The sequence below is a fragment of the Macrotis lagotis genome, chromosome 1, assembly GCF_037893015.1.
Source record: "Macrotis lagotis isolate mMagLag1 chromosome 1, bilby.v1.9.chrom.fasta, whole genome shotgun sequence".
NCBI classification, from domain to species: Eukaryota; Metazoa; Chordata; class Mammalia; order Peramelemorphia; family Peramelidae; genus Macrotis; species Macrotis lagotis.
The window spans coordinates 905758549-905781232 of NC_133658.1; the positions used below are offsets into that span (position 1 = coordinate 905758549).

The following is a 22684-nucleotide window of genomic DNA, read 5'->3' on the forward strand; positions in this document are numbered from 1 at the left end:
CAATGACTCCCTGGTGTCCCTTGCATGTGACATTCCACTTGCCGGGCAGGTCTTGATTCCACCTGGGCACAGCAAGCCCAATTCAGGTGCCCCAATACCCTGAGATCCTTCCCAGACACCAGGTAGGTGGTGCACAGTGCTCTGCCTCCCTCTTCTTGTCTGCTCATTGTGTGTCCATGTCATAACCTTCATTAGCATCGTGGGAGCTCTTCCGGGTCAGGGACTGTACCGTACCCCAATGCATATGGTAGGTACTTAATAAATGCCGATTGAACTAAAGATCCAGCCCAGTTGGGCCCTGTGGCTGATACAGGATGGCCCATCCCCTTCCTCTCACAGGAGCCTTGGCTAATTGTTAGGGCTCTCCCCCAGCCCTTGGCCATGACTGTGGGTGGTGTATGCCCCAAGAATGATGCTAATAGCTAACCTGGAGTACCTACTGTGTGTTAGGTATTGTTGGAAGCACTTGACAAGGATGATCCCATCAGATCCTCACAACTCCTGTTTTACAGATGAGGAAACCGAGGCAAGCAGAAGGGAAACATCCAGAGTCACACAACTCCTGAGTGATGAGGGGGCAGTCTTGAACTCAGGGCTTCCTCACTCCAAGCCCAAAGTTCTAACCCCCTGGGGCAGTTGAATAAATGTCTCCTTTTTAGTGGGTGCTTTATTTGATTGAGGCAGCAGTCTCCAGGGACAGGACAGCTGCCTCCAAGGGTGTCACAAAATCACAGATTTGGGTCCTGGTATCCAGCGGCTGAGGGGATGGCCACAGTGAGCGAGGGCCCTGGTGCTCCCGATCCTGAGACCAGTGTTTTCCCCACTCCTCCCCCACTAGTGAGGTGGGCTCCTGGCAGAGGGATGAGACTTGTTCCCTCTGGAGAAACAGGTGCTAAGGAAAGACTTCTAGGTGACCGGACTTGACCAGCCCTGGCACCTTAGGGGGCAGGGAGGACTTGTCACCCACCCAGACCATCAGAGTGAGGCCAGGTGGCCCTTCTCAGAGATCCTGAAGGTCCTCCAAGAGCACCCACCCCGGGGCGGCCTGTGCAGGCAGAGAGACTGAAGTCAGGGAGATGTCAAGAAGGTGCCAAGCTGCACAGAGCCCTGGGTCTGGATCTGAGTTCCAATCCAGCCTTGGGCACTTCCTAGCTGGGTGACCCTGAACAAGTCATGTAACCCTTGCCTCAGTTTCTTTCACTGTAAATTTGAGATGGTAGCAGCCCCAGCTTCAGGGTGGGTGAGGGTGCTGCTGTGCCTGGCTCTGTGCCCAGGCTGCCCCTTCTGCCAGCTCCAGCCCCAGGTTAGACTGGAAGCTCCTCAAGGGGGCTAAGGAGTGCTCTTTGACTCATTCCTATTAACATGCTTTGTAGGGGGTGGCTAGGTGGTGCAGTGGATAGATTTTTTGCATGGCAAATGGGGTTAAGTGGCTTGCCCAAGGCCACCCTGGTGCAGTGGATAGAACACCAGCCCTGGAGTCAGGAGACCTGAGTTCAAATCCGACCTCAGACACTTGCCTAGCTGTGTGGCCTTGGGCAAGCCACTTAACCCCATTGCCTAGCGAAAACCTAAAAAATAAAAATAAATTAAATAAAAATAAATAAAAAATGAAAACAAAGTGCTTTGCAAACTTGAAGCACCAAGGAAGCCTGAGGTGTTAGGACTGTGTTTTTGTGGTTGTCATGGCTACAGATGAGTAAACCGAGGCACGGAGAGGGCAGGAATGGACACCCAGGCCCTCTGGCTCCGAATCTAGCGCTCCTTCAAGGGGTGGGGGAGAGCCCGCACCCCAAAGCTGCTCCCCTTCTTGGAATATGGGTACCTTGGGCCCCGCCCCGTGGTAAGGGACAGCGGTTCCCGTCGCTATGACAACGCGCCTGCGCCAACCTCTTCCCTCGAGCTTCTTCCCAGCCTCAGTGCGCACGCGCAACAATGTCGTACGTTCCAAAGAAGCCGCCTCTCAGTCCGGAACCGGAAGTGCCCCGCTCTTCCTACTCACTTCTCCGCGCTTCTTTAACCCGGAAGCGGAAGCGACTCCCGGCGGCGGTGAAAAAGAAGCCAGGGCACTGAGGCAGCCGCTGCGCGAGGAAGGCCGGAGTGCAAAGGATCGGGGAACCACCTCCACCATGTGAGCGGCGATCCTCCCCTTGTCCCAACCCGGGGGTGCTACCTAGGGGAAGGGGCGTGGCCAGAGCCACGAGGGAGCGGAGTCGGGGCTGGGGGAGAGCGAGCCGAAGTTACCACTCGGGGGAAATTGCCTGGTTGACGTTGGGGATTAGAACGGGAGGCGAAGCGCGCGAATAGGACGCTGGGGCTACCCCTCCCCTCCCCCAGCTCCTGCAACCTAGGGGAGGTGGGGCATGCCCGCGCGGAGCACATGTGGTGTTGAGCGGCGCGTGCGGCCAATGGGTGGAAGGGGCGGGCTAGGAAAACGGCAGGGCGGCCAATGGGAAAAGGAGCTGAACGGCGCCAGCGGCCAATGGGTGGAGGGGGCGGGCTGGGAAAGCGGCAGGGCGGCCAATGGATGGAGAAGCCCATGGGAAGAAGGGGGCGGGCTAAGTAGGCTGGTGGAATGTGTCTTGGTGTGTCGGTGTCAGCGCCCCCCCCCCCCCCCCGCGCCCTCATCCTGGGGTTCCCCCCCCCCCGCTGTATTTAGAGAAGGTTTAGACTGGAGGGGAAGCCGGCCTCAGCAAAGAATTAAATTATAGAGAACCATCTGTGATTGGATAGGGAGCGGGGGGGCGGGGGGATGTGAAACTCAAAACCCTGCAAATCAACGATCGTAAAAACAAATAATATTATAAATAGAGAAAATAGCAGAGAAGGGAGGGTTGGGGGGTGGGAAGGGTCTCAAATCGATGGAGGAAATGAAGAGTGGTGAGCGTTTGTGTGCGAACCTGCACAGGTGAGGTGAAAGGGGAGGCCAGCAGATACGAGAACCAGCCAGATAGGACATCATGGTGGAGCTGGACCCTCCGAGAGCCACAAATGGCACGTTTGTAGCTATCAGGAGGTGTCAGAGCCTTAAAGGGGAGATGTGAGGGGGCAACCACAGGGTGAAATTTTTTTTTTAGGTGTTTTTTTTTTGCAAGGCAATGGGATTAAGTGGCTTGCCCAAGGCCACACAGCTAGGTCATTATTAAGTGTCTGAGACCGGATTTGAACCCAGGTACTCCTGACTCCAAGGCCGGTGCTTTATCCATTGCCACCTAGCCTCCCCCACAGGGTGAAATTGATCAAATGTGGAGCAAAGGGTCTCCTGAGAGTGAGGGGGGCTGCCGAGTCACAGGGAGAATAGACCTTGATTGGACCGAGCAGAGGGGGAGCCACAGTTGATAAATGGGTAAAGGACATCTGATAAAGGAGCCACTTGGGGAGAAATAGAGACAGGAGTCGATGGTGGGAAGGTTTGGGAAGCTACAGGGGAATTAAGTAAGAAACTCTTTGTGTGGTCTGTCCAATGGGGGACTTGCCATGGGGGAGCATTGTTAGGAAAGTAAAAGGGAATTGAGATTTAAGTAGCCCAAAAGGATGAAATGAGAAAACCAGATGGGAAACATAGCTATCTCCATGTGGGAGAAGTTAGTCTTGGAAGAGAGCTCCAAGGTCACCTGGGCCACTCCCAGCTTGAAATGTGACCTCCCAACCTCTGTTGTTGACCCTCAGAAACCAAGAGCTTGCTAATTCCTTAGGGTTTTACTCATAGCAGTTCAATGTCAGCCTCCCTGTTGACTCCTCTGGAATCAAGTCCAGTGAGTTTTAGTCTTTCATTTACCTGAAGACAGTTATCCTTTGTCTAATAAAGTCTTTTCTTCTCTAGCTTAAATATCTCAGTTTCTTCTTAGCAGTCTGAAAAAATTCCTTCCTGTGTCTAGAGCCACCACCATGAGGAAGTTTTCCACATACTTTCTGTATATGGCCTATAGTGAATATACAGTCTGGTCAGACTGGTCTGTCCGTTTCCTTAACAGAACTCATCTTCTACTGCTATAGTCTTCATGCTGTCCACTTATGATTCTTTGCCTCCATCTTCCCTGTGAAAATACTGACCTTTTTTAAAGTCAGTTCAGAACAGGGTGGGGTACTCTATTGGGCATCAGGACCTCCAGCTTAGACCCTCAATCTATTTGCCACTGACCTTGGCAGTGTTTTCCCATTATCCATTGGTTCACTCTTTTTCCAGGACCCAAAAGCTTTGAGAAGAGAAACTACCCCTCTTCTTTGTCCTCCACAGTGTTATAAATTCTGAGGACTAGTCATTGATAAAAGAAACATTTAATTAGGGAGAGAAGGAAATAAGCTTTTATTAAATGGCTACTCTGAGCCCTGTGCTAATTGCTTTCCTATTATTTGATTTAATGAGAGCTTATTGTGGACCGAGCACAAAGATTATAAATACAAAACCAAGACAATTCCTGCCCTTAATGGGCTTTCATTCTAATAGAAGAAAGCCATATGCATTAGAAGGAAGGTTTGGTCTAGGGAGTCAATAGGAAGGGAGGCCTCATTTGGAACAATGTAAAAATGGACTGAATTATGATTTGGGGGTGGAACAACAGATGGTATTTTGGCTGGGGCAGGAGCTTTTGGTACGATACAGATCCTGACATGAGAGTACCAAAGCTGAGTGGGAGATCTAGGTCTAAATCAATTCCTCTTGGTATGATCTCTGGGCCTTCTGGTAGTCTAGAAGGGTACTATTGTTTGAGGTAAAGGTTCTTCTTATTTTCCTTAGGTAAGGAGTTCCCTATCCCTGGAAATATTTACACAATGATGTGATTAATGGTCCCTTCCCTGTTACTGTTGTATAAGAGATTCTTGCTTGGACTAAGGTTCTCCCCCCCAAATATCTCCCAGCATTGCATATGAGATGGGAAGGGGAATTTTCCTTGTGATATCTGTCTTGAACCAGTCAGTTTTGAGTGGATCCAAGTGAGGTCCTGGATGAGGAGGTCTGCATCACTAGGGCATGAATGGAAAACAACTTGCCAGGTAGAAAGTGATCTGAGTGGCAGGGGGAGCTGCCAGACCAACAGATTAAAAAGAAGTTTTGATTTGCAGGGCAGAGGGCTGTGGAGGACTGGCCCAGACATACTAGATGGGGTACTCGAGCATATAGATCCAACTATGGAGCAGATTATGGGAGATTAGGCAATATGGGAATCTGGTAAAATGGGAGTCTCAAAGACTTGAGGGTGAGATGAAACTCCAAGGATGCAGAGTTAGGATATCTACAGATGTGCAAGTACAACAGATCCCTCAGAAACTGGGAAGTCCTCCCCATTTCCTACATAGGAATGGGCCAAAGCTGGTGTCCAGGGAGCCAGTCGCCACAGGCAGATGTCAACCTGTCTGTGTCCATGCACTGCCCCCAGGAGTCTCTTAAATAAGCCGAAAAGCGAGATGACCCCTGAGGAGCTGCAGAAGCGAGAAGAGGAGGAGTTCAACACCGGGCCCTTGTCCGTGCTCACACAATCTGTGAAGAACAACACCCAGGTTCTTATCAATTGCCGCAACAACAAGAAACTGCTGGGCCGCGTGAAGGCCTTTGACAGGTGGGTGATGACCTTTCTGGCCTGCCATTTTGGGTGGGAGGGGTGTCTCAGTACACATTTCCCAGGAGCACAGTTTGATGGTCCTGATCTATGGGCAGGGGATGAAAGGGACATGTGGCATTACAGAGAACAGGGGCCAGCCCTCCACTGCTGTCTACAACCCTAGCCTTCCTTTTCTTTCTGGGGCTCCTTTTGAGGGCAGCAGGGTAAGCTTAGCCAGATCTTCTACTTATCTCTTGCCTCTCCTGGCTTCAGGCACTGCAACATGGTCTTGGAGAATGTGAAGGAGATGTGGACGGAGGTGCCCAAAAGCGGCAAAGGCAAGAAAAAATCGAAACCAGTGAACAAAGATCGTTACATTTCCAAGATGTTCCTGAGGGGGGATTCAGTCATTGTGGTCCTCAGGAATCCACTCATTGCTGGCAAGTAGTGGAGCCAGAACCTCCCTTCCCACCCTAATACTCAGCCCTGCTGAAAAAGCTGTGGAGTCCCCTTGTTTTACCTTTTGTGAATAAAACCTTGCTGTTTTTTTCTTCCCTAGTCTGGTTCTTTTGTCTCATGTTGGGCTGAGCAAACATGCCCACAGAGAGTTAAGCATGGTGGGGTTTAGGGGTAAGAGGAGCAGATGAGGCAGGGAAGGGGTTAGAGAACAGGGGCAAACATAGGTTTGACAACAGTTTGGTTGAAGCAGATCGAGCACTCAGTCTCATTCTCTTACCCCAACACAGAAACCCCAATACCTCCAGGGTTAACCTGTCGCGTTGTGAGTTGCCACAGGTAGGACAACCACTAGCTACTAATGGCAGTCCCTTCAATAGGTTGACTCATATAGTATTGAAGGGACTGCCATTAGTAGCTAAAGAGATCTCGAACCATGGGAGCGCTAGGCTGGCCTCCAGAGCAACCCTTCCCAGAATGAAGAACTGAGCAAGACTGGAACCCAGCATGTCTACCTCTCCCAGTTCTGTCAGGAAGAAAAGTAACCCAGAGAGAGAAGTCACACATGTCTCGGGAGTGCCCAAGATAGCAAGGCCAAGGTCTCCTATTCCTACCTGAGTTTCTGCTCCTGAACTATGCCTGACTCTCCTGGGACTGAACCCTTAGACTGACTAGTTCATTCCCTCTTCCTGTAAAGAACAAGCTGTTTTTCACTATGTTCCTTTTACCAACCAGAAAAAAAGTAAACAACCACTCCTTAAGTCCTTATATATCCAGCTGGTCATGGGCTAGACACAGCCTCCCAGAGGCCTGGCGCTGGCCCCAAAGGAGAACCCTTCCAGCAAATACAACCTACCCTTCCCACCTTCTCCCCCCCACACATCCCCTTAGGGAGTCTACTGCTTCCATCCCAGCTAGGACAGGCTATGTTAGAAAGTCATAGAAATGGGAATGAAGTGATGCATTCTTTGCCACATGTAAGAGAATTGAGACCCCCTGCAAACAGGAGATGTTGGATAAATGCTTGGGAGCTCTAAGAATAGGAAGGCATTGCGGTATAGGCCTTTAGACCTGGAAAGGGCTTTATAGACTGGTATTCAACCCCTTCTTTGTGTAAAGGAGACTGAAATTCTAAAGAACAATCTCAGTTTGCTTTGGATCCCAGGTAAGAGCAGAGTGGAGCCAGAACTCTTCCCCACACATTCCTAGATTTTTTTTAAGGAGATACTGGGTTTCCTTCAAACTGTTCAACAGTAGACTTCAAGGAGCCCCCCTTCCCCTAGAGCTATTATAGGTTTTAAGACCCAGCGTCCCATTCCCATCCCAAAAAGTCACAAAGCTTTCCACCTTCAAGGTTTTCCCTTATCCTCACAACATCTCAGTATAGATTTGAAAATCTTGTATCACATTGCAAGAGGGAAGTGTCCTCCTTACCAAGGAGAAAAAAGACTTTTGTGGACCCTTGGAAATAAAAGATTCTCTTAAACTGGAGCTCTTAATGATTATTTGTGAGGATTGGGTGAGGGAGAGGATGCAAGCTGTCCCCAAAAAAGAGACTTAGGGAAGGCCTGCTAGAGCAGTGACGGGGAGATCTAGCTCCTCAAACCCCTGCTAATGCTCCTCTGCTGATCTCTTGCCTTTCTGTTGGATTTTTATGTTTAGGTTTTAACTTAATTTAAAAAAAAAATCTGATTTCCAAATTCTCTCCCTCTCATTCCTCACCCTGCCATTGAGAAAGCAAGGCAAGCAATTATACATATAGTCATTCTTGCCTTCATCTTAATTTCAGAAACAACAGGGAACTCTATTCTCGATCTGGTTTTCTCCAAGAGGAACTAGTGGGGTGGGGGAAACAATGACTGCTCCTTCTTAGGATTTGTGATTGGAGGAAAGAAGAGCTGAGAATAGTCTTAATGCATCCTAGAAATTAAGAGAACAGATTTCAAACAGTTGCCATGATAGGTGAAAAAGAAAGGGTGGTGTGAGAGCAAGGACCAGTGAAGACAGGCCTGGCAATGATTTACTCAGCCACCATCAGGGATCTTAGGAAGGATGGAAAGTGGAAGGGGAACGAGAAGAAGACAAGAAGGTCAAACGTCCTGATTGCAGAAGGAATAGTGTATGTAAACTTGAGGCCAATGAGCTTGACTTCAATTTCTGGGTAAGATTCTGGAATGTATTTTTTTTATTTAAGGCAATGGGGTTAAATGATTTGCCCAAGGTCACACAGCTAGGTAATTATTTAGTGTCTGAGGCTGGATTTGAACTCAGATCCTCCTGACTCCAGGGCCAGTGCTCTGTCCACTGAGCCACCTAGCTGCCCCCTGGAATGAATTATTACTAGGACAGAAACAAGGAGAAAAAGGAGGAAGCACAGAGTATCCACACGGCTTCATTGAGGACCAGTCATTCAAAACTAACTTTATTTCTTTTTTTGACAGTGTTACTAAGCTAATACATCGAAGGACTGTAGTACGTAGTTGGCCCAAATCTCTTCAAAGCCTTTGATCAGTTGTTCTATTCTTGTGGAAAAGGTGGAGACATGGGACAGATGATGTGATGCCAAAGGGAGGATTCAGAACTGGTTTAAATGAGCAAACTCAAAAAGGAGTCATTGATAATTCAGTGTTACTTCCTAAGGAAGTCTCCAGTAGAGCGGTCAACCTCAAGAACTCTCCAAGCCCAGCCTGGATAGCCACTTGTCCAGGATATAACCCAAGGAAGTTTTTTTTTTTCAGGTACAAGATGGGATACATGACCATTGAAGTCCTTTTTAGTTCTGAAACTGTTTTTATGACACTGTCTTCTTCTGTCTGAAGAACTTGTCTATTTGGCCAAAGGGCAGAAATTCCAATTTGGGCTTGATATCTAAACCTACCTATTTCATACTTGAGTAAACTGAGGCCCAGAGAATGGGAAGAATCTCCTAAAGTTTCCCAGGAATTCGGTGGCAGAAATGGCACATAGAACCAGGTCTTCTGACTCTAATAACACTACTTAGAAGGAAGAATGATTTCTAAAAATCCTAAGGACAGAATGGGCAGCCAGGTTGGGAGGGGGAGAGAGATTTGTAGTGACCTTCCAGTCAGGAGGCTGGATGTTGCAGAGAGACCCTTGCACCCTATCAGTTTTTGACTTGATACATCCATAGGGCTCCTCAGCACAGACACTTGCCTATCCATCACAGTTATCAGAATATCTGCCCCTACTTCTGACCAAGTTACATAGACTTTAGAGCCTCATTTTCCCTGGCCAAGACTGTGTTGAGGAAAGAGCCCTAGAAACCTCAAATTATGGCTAGGAAAATGGGCATGGAAGTTATTCCAATTTTACTAAATATGTATGCATCTTTGATTCTTTGTTGGGAGGATCAGGGGCTAGGTGGAGCCTTCCTTAGCAGGAGCTCTCAGAAGCTGGGCTGACCTCTTCTCCCTCCCCACCCCTAGCTCTGCTGTAGATGGAGAGGCTGGGGGCAGCCCCATGGCTAGAAGACTGGTGGTCCCGGGACAGGCGATGCTCATCCAAGAGACTTTGGCCCAGCCAGCATCTCTGCCATTGTTTTTGGATCTCAGCCTGAACCTGCAGGGATCAAGGGGCAAAGGTAGGACATGATCATTACCAACTGGTCCACTTTGGAAAAGAAGGTCGTAGTAGTTTGGGGATTTCATACCTCTTTGTTGATGAAACAGTACAGGATGCTGACAAAGAGGCCCTGAAGAGAAGAAGAATGAATGGAAGAGCTTTATAGGAAACATGAGCCCATTCCTAAATAAAGGATCAGGACTTCAGCCCAGGTCTGGATGAGATCATTCCCAGGGTTCTCTTCCCTCAAAGCAACCTGATAATCTTTGTCTTCCATCCCTTTTGTGAGAAAAAGGGTTTATAGGCCTGGTGCCCCTGGCATGTGAGTTACATTATCTGGTTGACATGCAAGGGTGAGTGGTTTTATTCCCATATATAAATAGTTGGCTAGGAGGGTAGACCACATCTTTAATCAGACTTTGAGAGGTGGCCTCCAATCCAAAGCAGTTTGCAGAACCAGGTTGGCCTCTGAGGTCAAGGGTCAAGGGAGGGAGGTGGTGGATTTGGAATGGAATTGGGACAGTTGCCCTACCTGGAAGGAGCTAAGGAAGATCTCAAAACACAGTTTGGTGTAGCGAAGGGTACCCTCTGCTTGTTCCTCTGTCACAGGTGCAAACACCACCTCATGTATGCCCAGGAGGGGGACCAAGGTCAATGTGGACCTGGCCAGCCTGGAGGTAGAGGGAGCATGAATCCCTAGGGCCCTTCTGCCCCTCCCTTTTTGTGAATCCTCCCTAACCCCAAGGTCTCTTCCTTCCCCTCCCCCCCCCCACCTGAGCCTGTAGTCCTGGCAGCGCATCTGATGGGCCTTCAGCTTGGCCAGCAGGATGCCCAGAATTCGAATGAAGATGAGGAAATTAACCTGAGTAGGGGGCGACAAAGTGTAGAGGGGTCATGCTGGGGGAGAGGGCAAAACTGTTGAAGTCGGAGTAAGAAGAGTCTAAACTTGTAGACCACTAGGACCTTAGATTACTAGCATTGTAGACAGTTGGGATTCAAGAACATGGAATATTAGCACCTCACAGCTCTAGAATGTGAACATAGTAGAATCTGAGAATACTAAGATTCATTTTCTTTTTTTTTACTTTGGATTTTTGCAAGATGATAGAGTTAGGTGACTTACCCAAGGTCACACAGCTAGGTCATTATTAAGTGTCTGAGGTCACATTTGAACTCCTGACTCCAGGGCAGTGTTCTCTCCACTGCGCTACCTAGCAGCCCCTGTTAAAATTCATTTTCATCCACCTGCCCCTATTTATTATGGAGCTCTCCCTTGTGATTAGACTGAGGTTGTGCCTAGGGTAGGGGCCTTGGGGAGCCTCAGGGAACATTAGACACTCCCTCTTCCAGAGCCTGGTAGAGAGAGGGTATCCACGTCAGGAGTGGGGGGCTCAGGAGAGGAGTGACACTTAGATAACACAATGGTCAAGGAGAATTTCCTGGATGAAATGGGAAATCTTGGTTTGACTCCCACAAAGAGAGAGGCCGGAGGAAGCCTAAAAAGCCCCAAGACAGGATGAAAAGAAGCCTGGACTAAGAAGATGGGGTGCAGAGGCTGCTGGAGCAGATGTGCTCCTTGAGTCTGAGAGGGAAGTGGGGAATCATACCAAGATGATGGCGAGGATAGGCGTGCGGATAATCCACCAGATGGCCTTGATCTCATTCCGTTCCCAGCACCTGCAAGAAGGAACTCTCCAGGGTCCTACTCGGCCCATGAAATCCCGGCCCCACCTCCCTGCGGGTCACACCCATACTCCACCCAGCCCCGCCCACTACGCCCATCCATCTCGCCCCTGAGCAGATCGTGCCCACTTTCCCTACTGACTGCCTCCTGGCATCTACTTCCACTCACTGAGTGTTCTCGTAGAGATGTCGAGAGATCACCCACGGGATGACAAAGAGAGCAGGTCCCCCTGTGTGAACCAGTAAAAACCAGTCATGCCCACGGACATCACCCTGTGAATACCAGACATGCCCACAGACTTCACCAGACAGACAGACATTCCTTCTACGGAGGAATGTAAAATTCCTAAAACCAGCCAAGACCTAGAAATGGCTTCCCCTTGTTCAGATGCCCTCCATCCCTCTTTCTGTATCTTGTGTGGACCCAGGCCTTTACCTGTTGTCTCTTCCATGTGACTGGATCCTCCTTGAAGGCAGACACTGCTTTTTTGCCTCTGTATCCTCGGCTTTATATCAGAGCTTAATAAATGCTTATCCACTGACGGGTCTCAGAGCTTGCAGAACCTCATCGTAGAGTTGGAGTAATCTAGTAGTCCACCCCCTTTATTTTCTCTATGGACCCTAGTCCAATAATCTACGTGGTGTCAAATGGGGAGGCCTACAACTCACCCCAGCCAAGAAACAGGTAGCATTTAAAGTGACTATCCTCTGAAAAGGCCATCAACACCAGCAAACTGTGCAGGTATACACCTTCCACCAGCAGCCAGGTGTGGTTAGCGCTCACAAAATACTGGGTCATAATCTGGGCCACTCGGCAAGTGACTAGGACCTGAGGATGGGGGGCAGAGTTGGAGATCAGAAGCAGATAGTGATAAGCCTCCCTCTCCCCAACAACCAACCATCTCCCTCCATCTCGGCCCACCCCCAACCTCAACCACATGTTCTTCCCAGATAAAGTTTCTCTCTTCTAAACCAGATCCAGGGGGAGAAAAAGAGATGAGAGTGTGAACAATTAAATAATTAGTGAATATGAGCCAAGGTGGGTTTGGTAGATGATTGATAGACTGTCACAACTGGGAAGCTATTTGGTCAACAGAACATAGTGTCTTGGCATATTAGAACTGCAAACTATGCCCACGCTGAAAGGGGAAAAGAAGGGAGACCAAGAGATCACCTGATGGGAAAGCCCCTGAGATGGGTCTCCAGTGTGAAGGCCCAAAGGGGGCAAGAGTTTATCCCGAGTGAGGATGGCAACTGCCCGGAAGACAAAGGAGATGAACAGATTCATGTGGATAGAGTTTCGGGTACATCGAAGCTTCCTTGAAGGAGACAGTCATGACAGAATCTAGTGACCCTGCCCCATAGCCACCTGCTCTCCACTTTGCCCAAGCTACCCATTATGTCCCCCGTATCCTTTAGCACCACTTTCCTCCACTCACTTCTACTTCCTGATTCTCCTTAAGGAAGCCTGCCTTGAGCTGACCTTCCACCTTTACCCAACAAATGGTTTTTGTTTGTTGTCTGATGAAGTCTTGAGTGGAGAATACACTCCCACACAAGAAAGCCCATTCCATTTTTTTCTTTCTTTTTTAAAAGGTTTTTTGCAAGGCAAATGGGGTTAAGTGGCTTGCCCAAGGCCACACAACTAGGTAATTTGAACTCAGGTCCTCCTGACTCCAGGGCCGGTGCTCTGTCCACTGCACCACCTAGCCCCCCCCCCGCCAATTCCATTTTTAAATAGCTCTCTGATACAGAGTTTGAAGTCTGGGCATCATCCTAAGACTCCTAGTCCTACCCTCTGGAGCCAAATAATTCAAGTCTGATCTATCAGTCACCTAAAGGCCCTTCTGATGCTTGAAAACAAGCTAGCACATCTGCACTCCATCCCCACATATTTCCTTCCAACCAGTCTCCTAAAGAGCAAAACTGAGTCTCACTCTTTACACTGGGGGTTCCCTGAGGACAGGATCTTGTTTCTCCTTCAGAATCAATTACCTAAAGGAGCTGAGGATCAGTAGAGCCAGCAACAAGGCAACCAGGGAGAGGGAGTACCCCACTGTATACACCAGCTGCAACTTCTCCAGGATGAGCCTCTGACCCTGGAGAGAGAAAGACCCACAGCTCATAACCCTATAACCTGTGGGGCATTTTCCACTTGGGAGAGTGAGATTTTTCCCAGATTCTCCCTTGAGGAAAGGGTTATGTTCCATCCTCACCTGGAAGACTTGCTCCCTCTCTGGAGCTTCACATTGGGAATGATCTCTCCAGGGTCCCCACTGCCCATCAGCTCCACAGAGACGCAGCACAGAGCCCCTGGTCACTGAAGAGAATATGGAAAAGTCCAGGCTAAAGGAGGCATTTAATGTTAGAGAGGAAGATGAGGTAGGGAAGAGAGTTAAAGAAGATGTACAGGTAGAGACCCAGAGAGTCATCTATAGAGGATCAAAAATTTCTAGTTGAAAAAGACCCCAGAGGTCACCATGTACCATGTCTTCATGTTACAGATGAAAAAAACTGAGGTCTAAAAAGGTTCAGGGACTTGACCAGGGTCACATAGTTTGAGGCAAAATTTGAACCCAGGTCTTCCTGACTTAAGGTCCAGGGCCATGTCTCTTGTACCAATTCTAGGCAAAAGCACAGAGATTCTCCCAGAGAAAGAGAAGCATGTTATTAGTAGGTCCCTTAGCATACAAAACACAGAATGGAAGAGACCTCAGAGAGCATCTCATTCAGTCCCTCTTCTTAAATAAAGTAAGGGGGAAAAGGGAAGTCATGCAGGGGGAGTGACTTTCCCTAAGTCCCACAGGGAGAAAAGGCCTTGAACCTATAAAAATCAAAGAGACAAAGATAATGCTGAGGAATCAAAGAATCAAGGAACCAGAGAAACCCAGACATGGAGATAAAACCACAGAGAAGATAAGGGAGAAAGACAGGACAAGGAGGAGATAAAAGAGAAATGGAGGAGACCCTCACACAAACAGGTGGATAAAGGGAAATTGAGGCAGCCTCAACTCAGAGAGAGCCTCAAGAGGTGGCCTCTTTACTGTTCTCCCAAGTAGGAGATTCTCACCTTCCTGGTGCCAGGGAAGGTACCAGGGACAGGGGGCACTGGCTGTGGTGTTAGGGAGCGAGTGGGGCCAGCAGACATACATGTCGAACGTCCCATTGCAGGCTAGGCCTAGAGGAGGAGGAGACAAAGGAGACAAAGATGGTGACTTCCAGTCCCTTCTCCCAGGTTTTCCCGGGGGGGGGGGGGGGGGGTGAGGAATGGTTGTATTTGCCTCCTTCCTTCATCAGCTTATGCATGACCAACTCTTCAAGTCTGTAAAATGTCAGCCCCATGGAACAGCCATCCTTGTTGCTCCCCCTCAGGTCTAGCCAGACTGACTGTTTCATCCATCTCTTCCTCCCCTCCTTCCCCTTGTACATCCATCCCTTCCTCCCCTCCTTCCCCTTGTACATCCATCCCTTCCTCCCCTCCTTCCCCTTGTACATCCATCCCTTCCTCCCCTCCTTCCCCTTGTACATCCATCCCTTCCTCCCCTCCTTCCCCTTGTACATCCATCCCTTCCTCCCCTCCTTCCCCTTGTACATCCATCCCTTCCTCCCCTCCTTCCCCTTGTACATCCATCCCTTCCTCCCCTCCTTCCCCTTGTACATCCATCCCTTCCTCCCCTCCTTCCCCTTGTACATCCATCCCTTCCTCCCCTCCTTCCCCTTGTACATCTATCCCTTCCTCCCCCCTTCCCTTTGTACATCCATCCCTTCCTCCCCCCTTCCCCTTGTACATCCATCCCTTCCTCCCCTCCTTCCCCTTGTACATCCATCCCTTCCTCCCCCCTTCCCCTTGTACATCCATCCCTTCCTCCCCCCTTCCCCTTGTACATCCATCCCTTCCTCCCCTCCTTCCCCTTGTACATCCATCCCTTCCTACCCCCTTCCCCTTGTACATCCATCCCTTCCTCCCCCCCTTCCCCTTGTACATCCATCCCTTCCTCCCCTCCTTCCCCTTGTACATCCATCCCTTCCTCCCCTCCTTCCCCTTGTACATCCATCCCTTCCTCCCCCCTTCCCCTTGTACATCCATCCTTCCTCCCCCCTTCCCCTTGTACATCCATCCCTTCCTACCCCCTTCCCCTTGTACATCCATCCCTTCCTCCCCCCTTCCCCTTGTACATCCATCCCTTCCTCCCCTCCTTCCCCTTGTACATCCATCCCTTCCTCCCCCCTTCCCCTTGTACATCCATCCCTTCCTCCCCCCTTCCCCTTGTACATCCATCCCTTCCTCCCCCCTTCCCCTTGTACATCCATCCCTTCCTCCCCCCTTCCCCTTGTACATCCATCCCTTCCTACCCCCTTCCCCTTGTACATCCATAGCCACCTCCCATGCCCACAACTAGGTCAACCAGGGTCTTGTAAAGACATCACCACCTGGGAGCATTGGTGGCTACAGACAAGTTTTCTTCCCAGATTCTCACTGAGATTCAAGGCAGATCACCTCTTCCATCCCTCAGGAACCCCAGCTCACCTGCCTCTGGCTCAGTGGCTTCCAAGGTCTCCTGGCACTGTGTCCGATACCGAACCCACTGACGGTAGAGTTCATTGGCAGTGTTCCCCAGAGAACTGGCCTGTGGAGAAAGACCCTCCTCCCCAGACCCCCACGGACACAGGGGAAGAGGAAGGCACCTTGGAACTTCTACTGCCTGTAGGGCTTAAAGCCCTCTTTAAAAGTTATCAGAACCCAGCCCATCTAAAATGTGCCCATCCTTTTCCTTTAGATCTCCCTGCACTTATTCTTTAACCTGGTTTTGTAAGGTATCAGGAAGGGGGCAGAAACTGAAGGTAAAATATGGAAAGCTTGATCATGTGACTTAAAGTTACTTGGGAATGAGGAAGGCATGGAGAAACCCCCCACTAGTACTTCTGGGAGGAAGTCCTTGAAACTACTTCTTACCCTTCATCTCCTTCCACCCCTAGAAGGATTTCTAAACATTTATAGCTTTTCCCTCCCACCCCCTTACTTGTGTTTTCCACAGGACTGGATGGGATAGCAAGAGAATCAGGAGAGGTGGAGGTGTCAGCATCATAGGAAGGAATCCGGCCTTCAAAGTTCACGATTCCAGGGGTGTCTCACAGCACCTCTTAACAATCTTATGGGAGGCAGAGTAGAATAAGGGATAGATGACCTCAGAATCGAATTCTCTGGCACATCTTGACTTTGTGATCCTGAACATGTATCCTTATCTTAGGACATCTTAATACCCTAGTCCACACAATCTGATGACTTTTATATTGAAAAGTAGAATTAATCTCAGAGAGAGAGAGGGTGGAGGGAGAGAAAAGAGAGGTAGCTCACCCAGTAGCTTTCTATACCAATGAAAATCATGGATCTGGTCCCTATTCCTCTCTACCTTATTACAAGCCCCTTTGTACAAAAGACACCTTGAGATCCATGGCAGAAACTAAATATTTGTTTGATGGTTTCTAATCTACCCTGACTTTTCTCCTTTTCTTTCTTTCTTTCTTTCTTTCTTTCTTTCTTTCTTTCTTTCTTTCTTTCTTTCTTTCTTTCTTTCTTTCTTTCTTTCTTCCTTCCTTCCTTCCTTCCTTCCTTCCTTCCTTTCTTTCTTTCTTTCTTTCTTTCTTTCTTCCTTCCTTCCTTCCTTCCTTCCTTCCTTCCTTTTTTATTGTTTTAATAAAATCAACTGATTTAATATTAGTTTACAATATTTTTAATAAAATCAACTGATTCAACATTAACTTACAATAATTCAGAATGGTTTCAACAACTCCTTGCAGAATGATGCTCTTTCTAGAGCATATTTTCAGACTCAATGCACATTCCATAATGATACTACTCTGGCTCCATCTATTGTGACATTGTACTATTGATAAATTAAACAAATATATATATATATACATATATATATATATTCTTCAAAAACATATATTTTCAAAATATATATACTTTACTTCAAAACAAATATATATTTCCTCAAAAAAGCAAATATACATATATATTTTTCCTTCAAATATATATATAATTTTTCTGAAACATAAATAACCCCTCCCTTTTCAACAACTTTAAGTCTGAACTCTTCAATTTTAATATCCCCTAACTTCTAAGTCATAAGACAGTCAGCAAGAGTGCCAGGCCTAAAGTCTTCTTTGTGAGTTCAAATCTGGCTTCAGACACTTACTTGTTGTGTAGCCCTGAGAAAGTTACTTCATGCTCTCTGCTTTGGTTTCCTCAAATATAAAATGAACTGGAGAAGAAAATGGCAAACCAGTGTCTTTGTCAAGAAAACCCCAAGTGGGGTTACAGTCAGACATGACTGAAATGACTGAACAAAAAGAAATTTTCTAAACTACTTCTGGTACTTCTGCATACCCACTGAGACTGAGGGAACAGCCTGTTTCCCACCCCTCCCTTGCCCCCACCAAGAACTGTTTGTCAAGTTCCTATTTTGCCATATATCTCAACTTTCCATTCCTCACTTTTCTCAGGATGGGTTCCATCCACCATCCTCCTCCTTGACAATAACTCAAATCTCAGAACTTTTGGAGACCAGAGTAGGATTGGGGTAGTGAGGAAAGAACCCAAGAAAATAAGACATCTGAATGAAGGAGAAAAGGTGGTTCCACTTTCTTTGTCCCAATAGTTCTCCCCTAACTACCCTATTCACATCTTTCCACCTACCTCCAAAGCTCCATCAGCAGTGTTTTGGGAAGAAGATGCCGAGACACAGAAAGACTCAGAGGAAGAGATAGAAAGAAAGGTTTGTAGGAGGAGAAAAAAAGATATGAGGTCATCTCTAAAGTCCTATGAGAGACAGACAGACAGTGGCAAAGGAAGAGGTGGAGGTAGAGAGAAATAGACTCAGGGAGAGAGACAGAGGAGAGAAGCACAAGTAAAGGCAAAGAGGAAGAGAAATAGAGGAGAGACGAGAAAGAGGAAAAAGAGAGACAGAGAAGCAGAGGCAGAGAAGAAGAGAAAGAACTAGAGGAGACAGAGATAAAGAGAAAGAGACAGAAATAGATACAGAGACAGAGGCAGAGACAGTGAGAGAGAGAAATAGAGACAGACAGAGGAAGGGGCAGAGTGAAAAAGGCAAAGAGAAAAAGACAGAGAGAAATAGAAGAAAGACAAAGACAGAGACAGAAATAACAGGAGAGACAAGAGACAAAGAGATAGACAAAGATAGTGAGGTGGAAGCATAAAAAGACAGAGACAGAAAAATGCTCAGGGAGACAGACAGAGAGGAGAGAGACAGACAGACAGACAGACACAGGAGATAAAGAAATGGAGGAGAGAGAGAGAGAGAGAGAGAGAGAGAGAGAGAGAGAGAGAGAGAGAGAGAGAGAGAGAGAGATTTTGTCCTTTCCCTGTTCTCTCACCTGTGGCTGCTGTTGCTTTCTCCTCTTCTTGTTCTTGTGCTGGTTCTCTCCTCCAGGCTCTGGGTTCTGAGCTCCGCCCCCCAGGCTGGGTGCTAGCACTCATTATCACACAGGGAGACTGTCACAGACTCAGCCCTCCTTTACTTCTCCGGGTGTGTGTGTGTGTGTGTGTGTGTGTGTGTGTGTGTGTCTGTGTGTCTGTGTGTCTGTGTGTCTGTGTGTGTCTGTGTGTGTGTCTGTGTCTGTGTGTGTGTGCCCTTTCATTTCTGTCTTTTAGAATCTTTAGGATTAAGAACCTGGCAGGGACTTTAACCTCCAGGCAGGTAGCCTTTCTGTTTTCACCTCTTTTAGTCTCATAGCCATCCTGTGTCTCCCACAGATGAAAGGAAAACAGGGCAGGACAAACACAAGGGGCTTCTTGTTGTCTTCCTCTTTCTGTATCTCTCTCTCTGTCTCTGACTCTGTCTCTTCTTTTGTTCCTCTTAGTCTCAATTTCTCCCGTTTTTTCTTTGCTTTGTTGTGATGAGAAAGAACACAGAAACATCGATTTAGAGCTGGAAGGAATCTTAGAGGTTGTTGAGTTCAACAGAGGCCCAGAAAAGTTAAGTGACTTACCCAAGGTTACACAGCCAGATTAAAACCCAAATCTTCTAGTCTTCAAGTGCAGAAATCTATTCACTAGACCATACTGCTTCCACAGTCTTAGGATCTTTTGTAAAAACCTTATGGAGGGGGTGGCTAGGTGGCACAATGGATAGAGCATCAGCCCTGGAGTCAGGAGGACCTGAGTTCAAATCTAACCTCAGACACTTAATAAGTACCTAGTTGTGTGGCCATGGGCAAGTCACTTAACCCTGTTTGCTTTGTAAAAACCTAAAAAAAAAACTTTATGGAAAATTTCACAAGCATCAACAAATGCAAATACTAGGTGTCCCTTAATTAACTTAAAATAGAACTGATTTTGGGCCACCCTGTCTGTTGTTTGTCTCGACCTCTGCCTTTGATTCCACTGACCTGTGGTTGTATCCCACCTGTGACTATAAGATGTACAAAAAGCTCTCTTATTTGCAAAAGAGCTCATGCATATTCATCAATGTCTTAAATATTCATAAACATCCAACCCCACTCATCAGGAACCCAGTTTCCCACTCCAGAGGAGGAAACTGAAGACACTGTGGAAAACTATGTCTATCCTTGGCACCCCTTGAATTGGAGTAGAGTAGGAAGGAGATGTGTATGTTGTGAGCTCCTTCTAAACTTTATCCTCCAATTCTCTGAGATTTCAAAGCACTAAAGAAATCCAGCATGGGATGGAAAGAATACTCTCCTCAAGAGAGTGGGAATGGGATCAGTTGACCCCTAAATCCCCGACTAAGGTATTTTCTTTCACCTTCATACTCCTTTTAGGATCCACTAAGAAGAGGAGAGGAGATCCAGGGTATCTTTCTCCTTCTTTCTCTCTTGTTCTCAATCTCTGTCTCCATCCCAGACTGAGTTTCTGGGGCCATTGGCTCTCATTGTCTTTGTTTCAGTCTCTTTCCACTATGTTTCTGTCTCTATCTCAGACTCAGTGTCTTTCTTTCTTTCCATCTCTCTCTCTTTCTTTCTTTATTCTTTCTTCCTTCTCTTTTTTTCTCTTTCCTTCTTTCCTCTCTCTCTCTCTCTCTCTCTCTCTCTCTCTCTCTCTCTCTCTCTCTCTCTCTCTCTCTCTCCTTTCTTTCTTTTTTCTTCCTAGCTTGGAGTTTGAGGGCCCTTTCTAAATGACCCCCCCCCCCAGGACTTCCAGGCTAGTCAGGGGGCTGTAGCCTGAGGCTGAGAAGACAGCAGGGACAGGAAACAAATCCTGGGGGAAAAGGCAGGGGCCTGGAGCCTAGGCAGATGGCAAGGTCGATGAGGCAGGGAAATGAGATGGGGGGGGGGTAGAGGGAGAGGACACTGCTAAAAGGGTGGGATTGGGGGAGGGGAGGTGGGAGACAGAGGCACAACTGAGAAACACATACAGAGTCAAGAAAATGAAGAGAAGGGAGACCCAGCAGTCTACAAAACTAGACTGAGATAGGGCAGCCAATATTCCCCTAGAGGTCTATCATTGCCACCCACACAGATAGGAGAGAAACTACTTTAGCTAATGCTAACCCTTCTCCCTTGGGTGGAGACCTGAGCACATGGAAGGCTGGGGTGATCTGAGGGAGCCTAGCGGGGTTGACCCTAGATCTCTTATCTCTGTAAATGTAGACAGAAATGTGTATACACACACATACACAGACACACACACACACACACACACACACACATATATATATATTTGTGTGTATAATTATATAATATATATATATATTTATATATTTTTCCCCTTTCTCTATCTCTATCTCCCTCCACAGTCTGGAGTCCAGATCCTTTGGTTGCCATAGTGACTCCCTTGAAGTCAGGGAGCAAATATTGTTGGTTCCGGAGTCAACCCTTTTTCTCAGCACTGGGCCTCTGGAGAAAGGGAGAGATGAGAAAAGATCTGGGCCAGGCCCCTATGGACATCCCCTCCAGCTCTAAACTCAAGAATTCTCCATCTGTTGAGTTCCCAGGGTGGAGATTAGGGGAGAAGATAATGTTCTTATAGTGAATCAGGTGGAGGGATGGATAAAGCTGACTTCCTAGGTTCTTTTCCCTAACATGTTTGTGTGTGTGTATGTATGTGTATGTTTAACAGACTAACTCTCCATCCTCCTCCCAAGTGTAAACCTCAAAGCTCAGATTTCAGATCTCAGGGCCAGAAAGACCCTCCAAATAGAAATAAGGAAATCTAGGCTCTCTCTCTCTTTCATTGACTACATGACTTTACTTTCTCTGGCCTTCAGTTTTCTCATGGACTAAGGGCCCAAGATCTTTTCCAACTCCAAGGTTCTAGTTCTTCAAACATTCTGAGAAATTCTGAAATGTAACATGGAATTACCATAACTTCTAACACACTGAACATTCCTGGATATTGTGAAACATTCACTTGGAAGGTTCTAGTTTTCTTAACCTCTGAAGTTGTGCCTGGGGCTCAGAACCTTAAGGTTTTGAGGGCCTAAAGCATCAGATGGTCCTAAGTTTTAAGATTTGAGAGTTTCATGACAGTTGTGAAATTCCAATGTTCATTTATGAAGAACTAGAAGAAATCTTAGAGTTTATCTTCATTGATTCATTTTTCCCATGAGAAAATTGTTGGTTGATTAACTTGGTTGGGTTGTTGCTGCCCAGGGTCACACAGGTACTTGGTGACAGGGAGAGCAGCTAGGGAGTACAGTGAAGAGAGCACCAGACCTGGAATCAGGAGGATCTGAGTTCAAATCTGTCTCAGACTAGCTATGTGACTCTGGGCAAGTCGCTTAAGACCATTTGCCTCGGTTTCCTCATCTGACCCCAAAAGGGGTCACAGAGAATTGGACACCACTGAAACTTATTTATTAAGGCAATGGCATTAAGTGACTTGCCCAAGGTCACACAGCTAGGCAATTAAGTGACTGAGGCCATATTTGAGCCCAGGTCTTCCTGACTCCAGGGCCAGTGCTCTAACCATCATGCCATCTAGCTGCCCCCCAGGAATTTGAAGCTAGATCCTTTGATCCCCAGTCACCCCACTTTTCTGTTTTCCACTACATCATGGTGTTGAGATTGCTAAATTCTGAGAGATTCCACAAGACTAAGATTCTAAGATCCATATTCTATCCTTTCATCCCTTTGTGAAATGGGAAGACTTGGAAGAGAAGCACATTAATCAGGTGGAGTTTAGTCAAACCCCTCAAGACCATTAAACAGCCATTCACCATTATGATAACCAACAGATGAGGCAGGAAAAGGAATGCCTTCTCACCTCTTGTGGGGGAGGGAGGGGAAGGGAGCCTTTGGTAGAATCCAAGCCACTGCCCTGGTAGGAGATCTCTCCTTCAGCAAGGAACAGAAAACACAATCTCCAGACAGGATGAGACATAGAGAGGTAATAGTTCTAGGGGCAAGTTCCAGGGACAAACCCCCTGGCAAGAGAGAAGAGT

The 22684-nt window shown here is 47.5% G+C and overlaps 2 protein-coding genes across 3 annotated transcripts; one reads left to right on the forward strand and one right to left on the reverse strand.

Moving 5' to 3' along the window:
- The first annotated feature begins 2001 nt into the window (after nt 1-2001).
- Nucleotides 2002-6090, forward strand: SNRPD2 (small nuclear ribonucleoprotein D2 polypeptide). Its single transcript, XM_074219269.1, has 3 exons — nt 2002-2128; nt 5376-5555; nt 5811-6090. Coding segments are annotated over exons 1-3 (357 nt in total). The 5' UTR covers nt 2002-2126; the 3' UTR covers nt 5986-6090.
- A 3296-nt stretch (nt 6091-9386) lies between these two features.
- On the reverse strand, nt 9387-16366 carry GIPR (gastric inhibitory polypeptide receptor). Of its 2 annotated transcripts, none has more exons than XM_074219270.1 (13): nt 16281-16366; nt 15787-15917; nt 14329-14436; nt 13475-13578; nt 13254-13357; nt 12433-12577; nt 11928-12087; nt 11428-11488; nt 11183-11252; nt 10349-10437; nt 10108-10246; nt 9664-9705; nt 9387-9572 (listed from the first exon to the last, which is right to left on the reverse strand). In XM_074219270.1, the coding sequence occupies exons 1-13, from the start codon at nt 16343-16345 to the stop codon at nt 9387-9389; spliced, it is 1404 nt and encodes a 467-aa protein (XP_074075371.1). In that variant the 5' UTR covers nt 16346-16366. The 2 variants fall into 2 exon arrangements, with proteins under 2 accessions (XP_074075371.1, XP_074075372.1); XM_074219271.1 differs by having other exon boundaries at nt 15787-15886; nt 16280-16366.
- Nucleotides 16367-22684: the final 6318 nt, after the last annotated feature.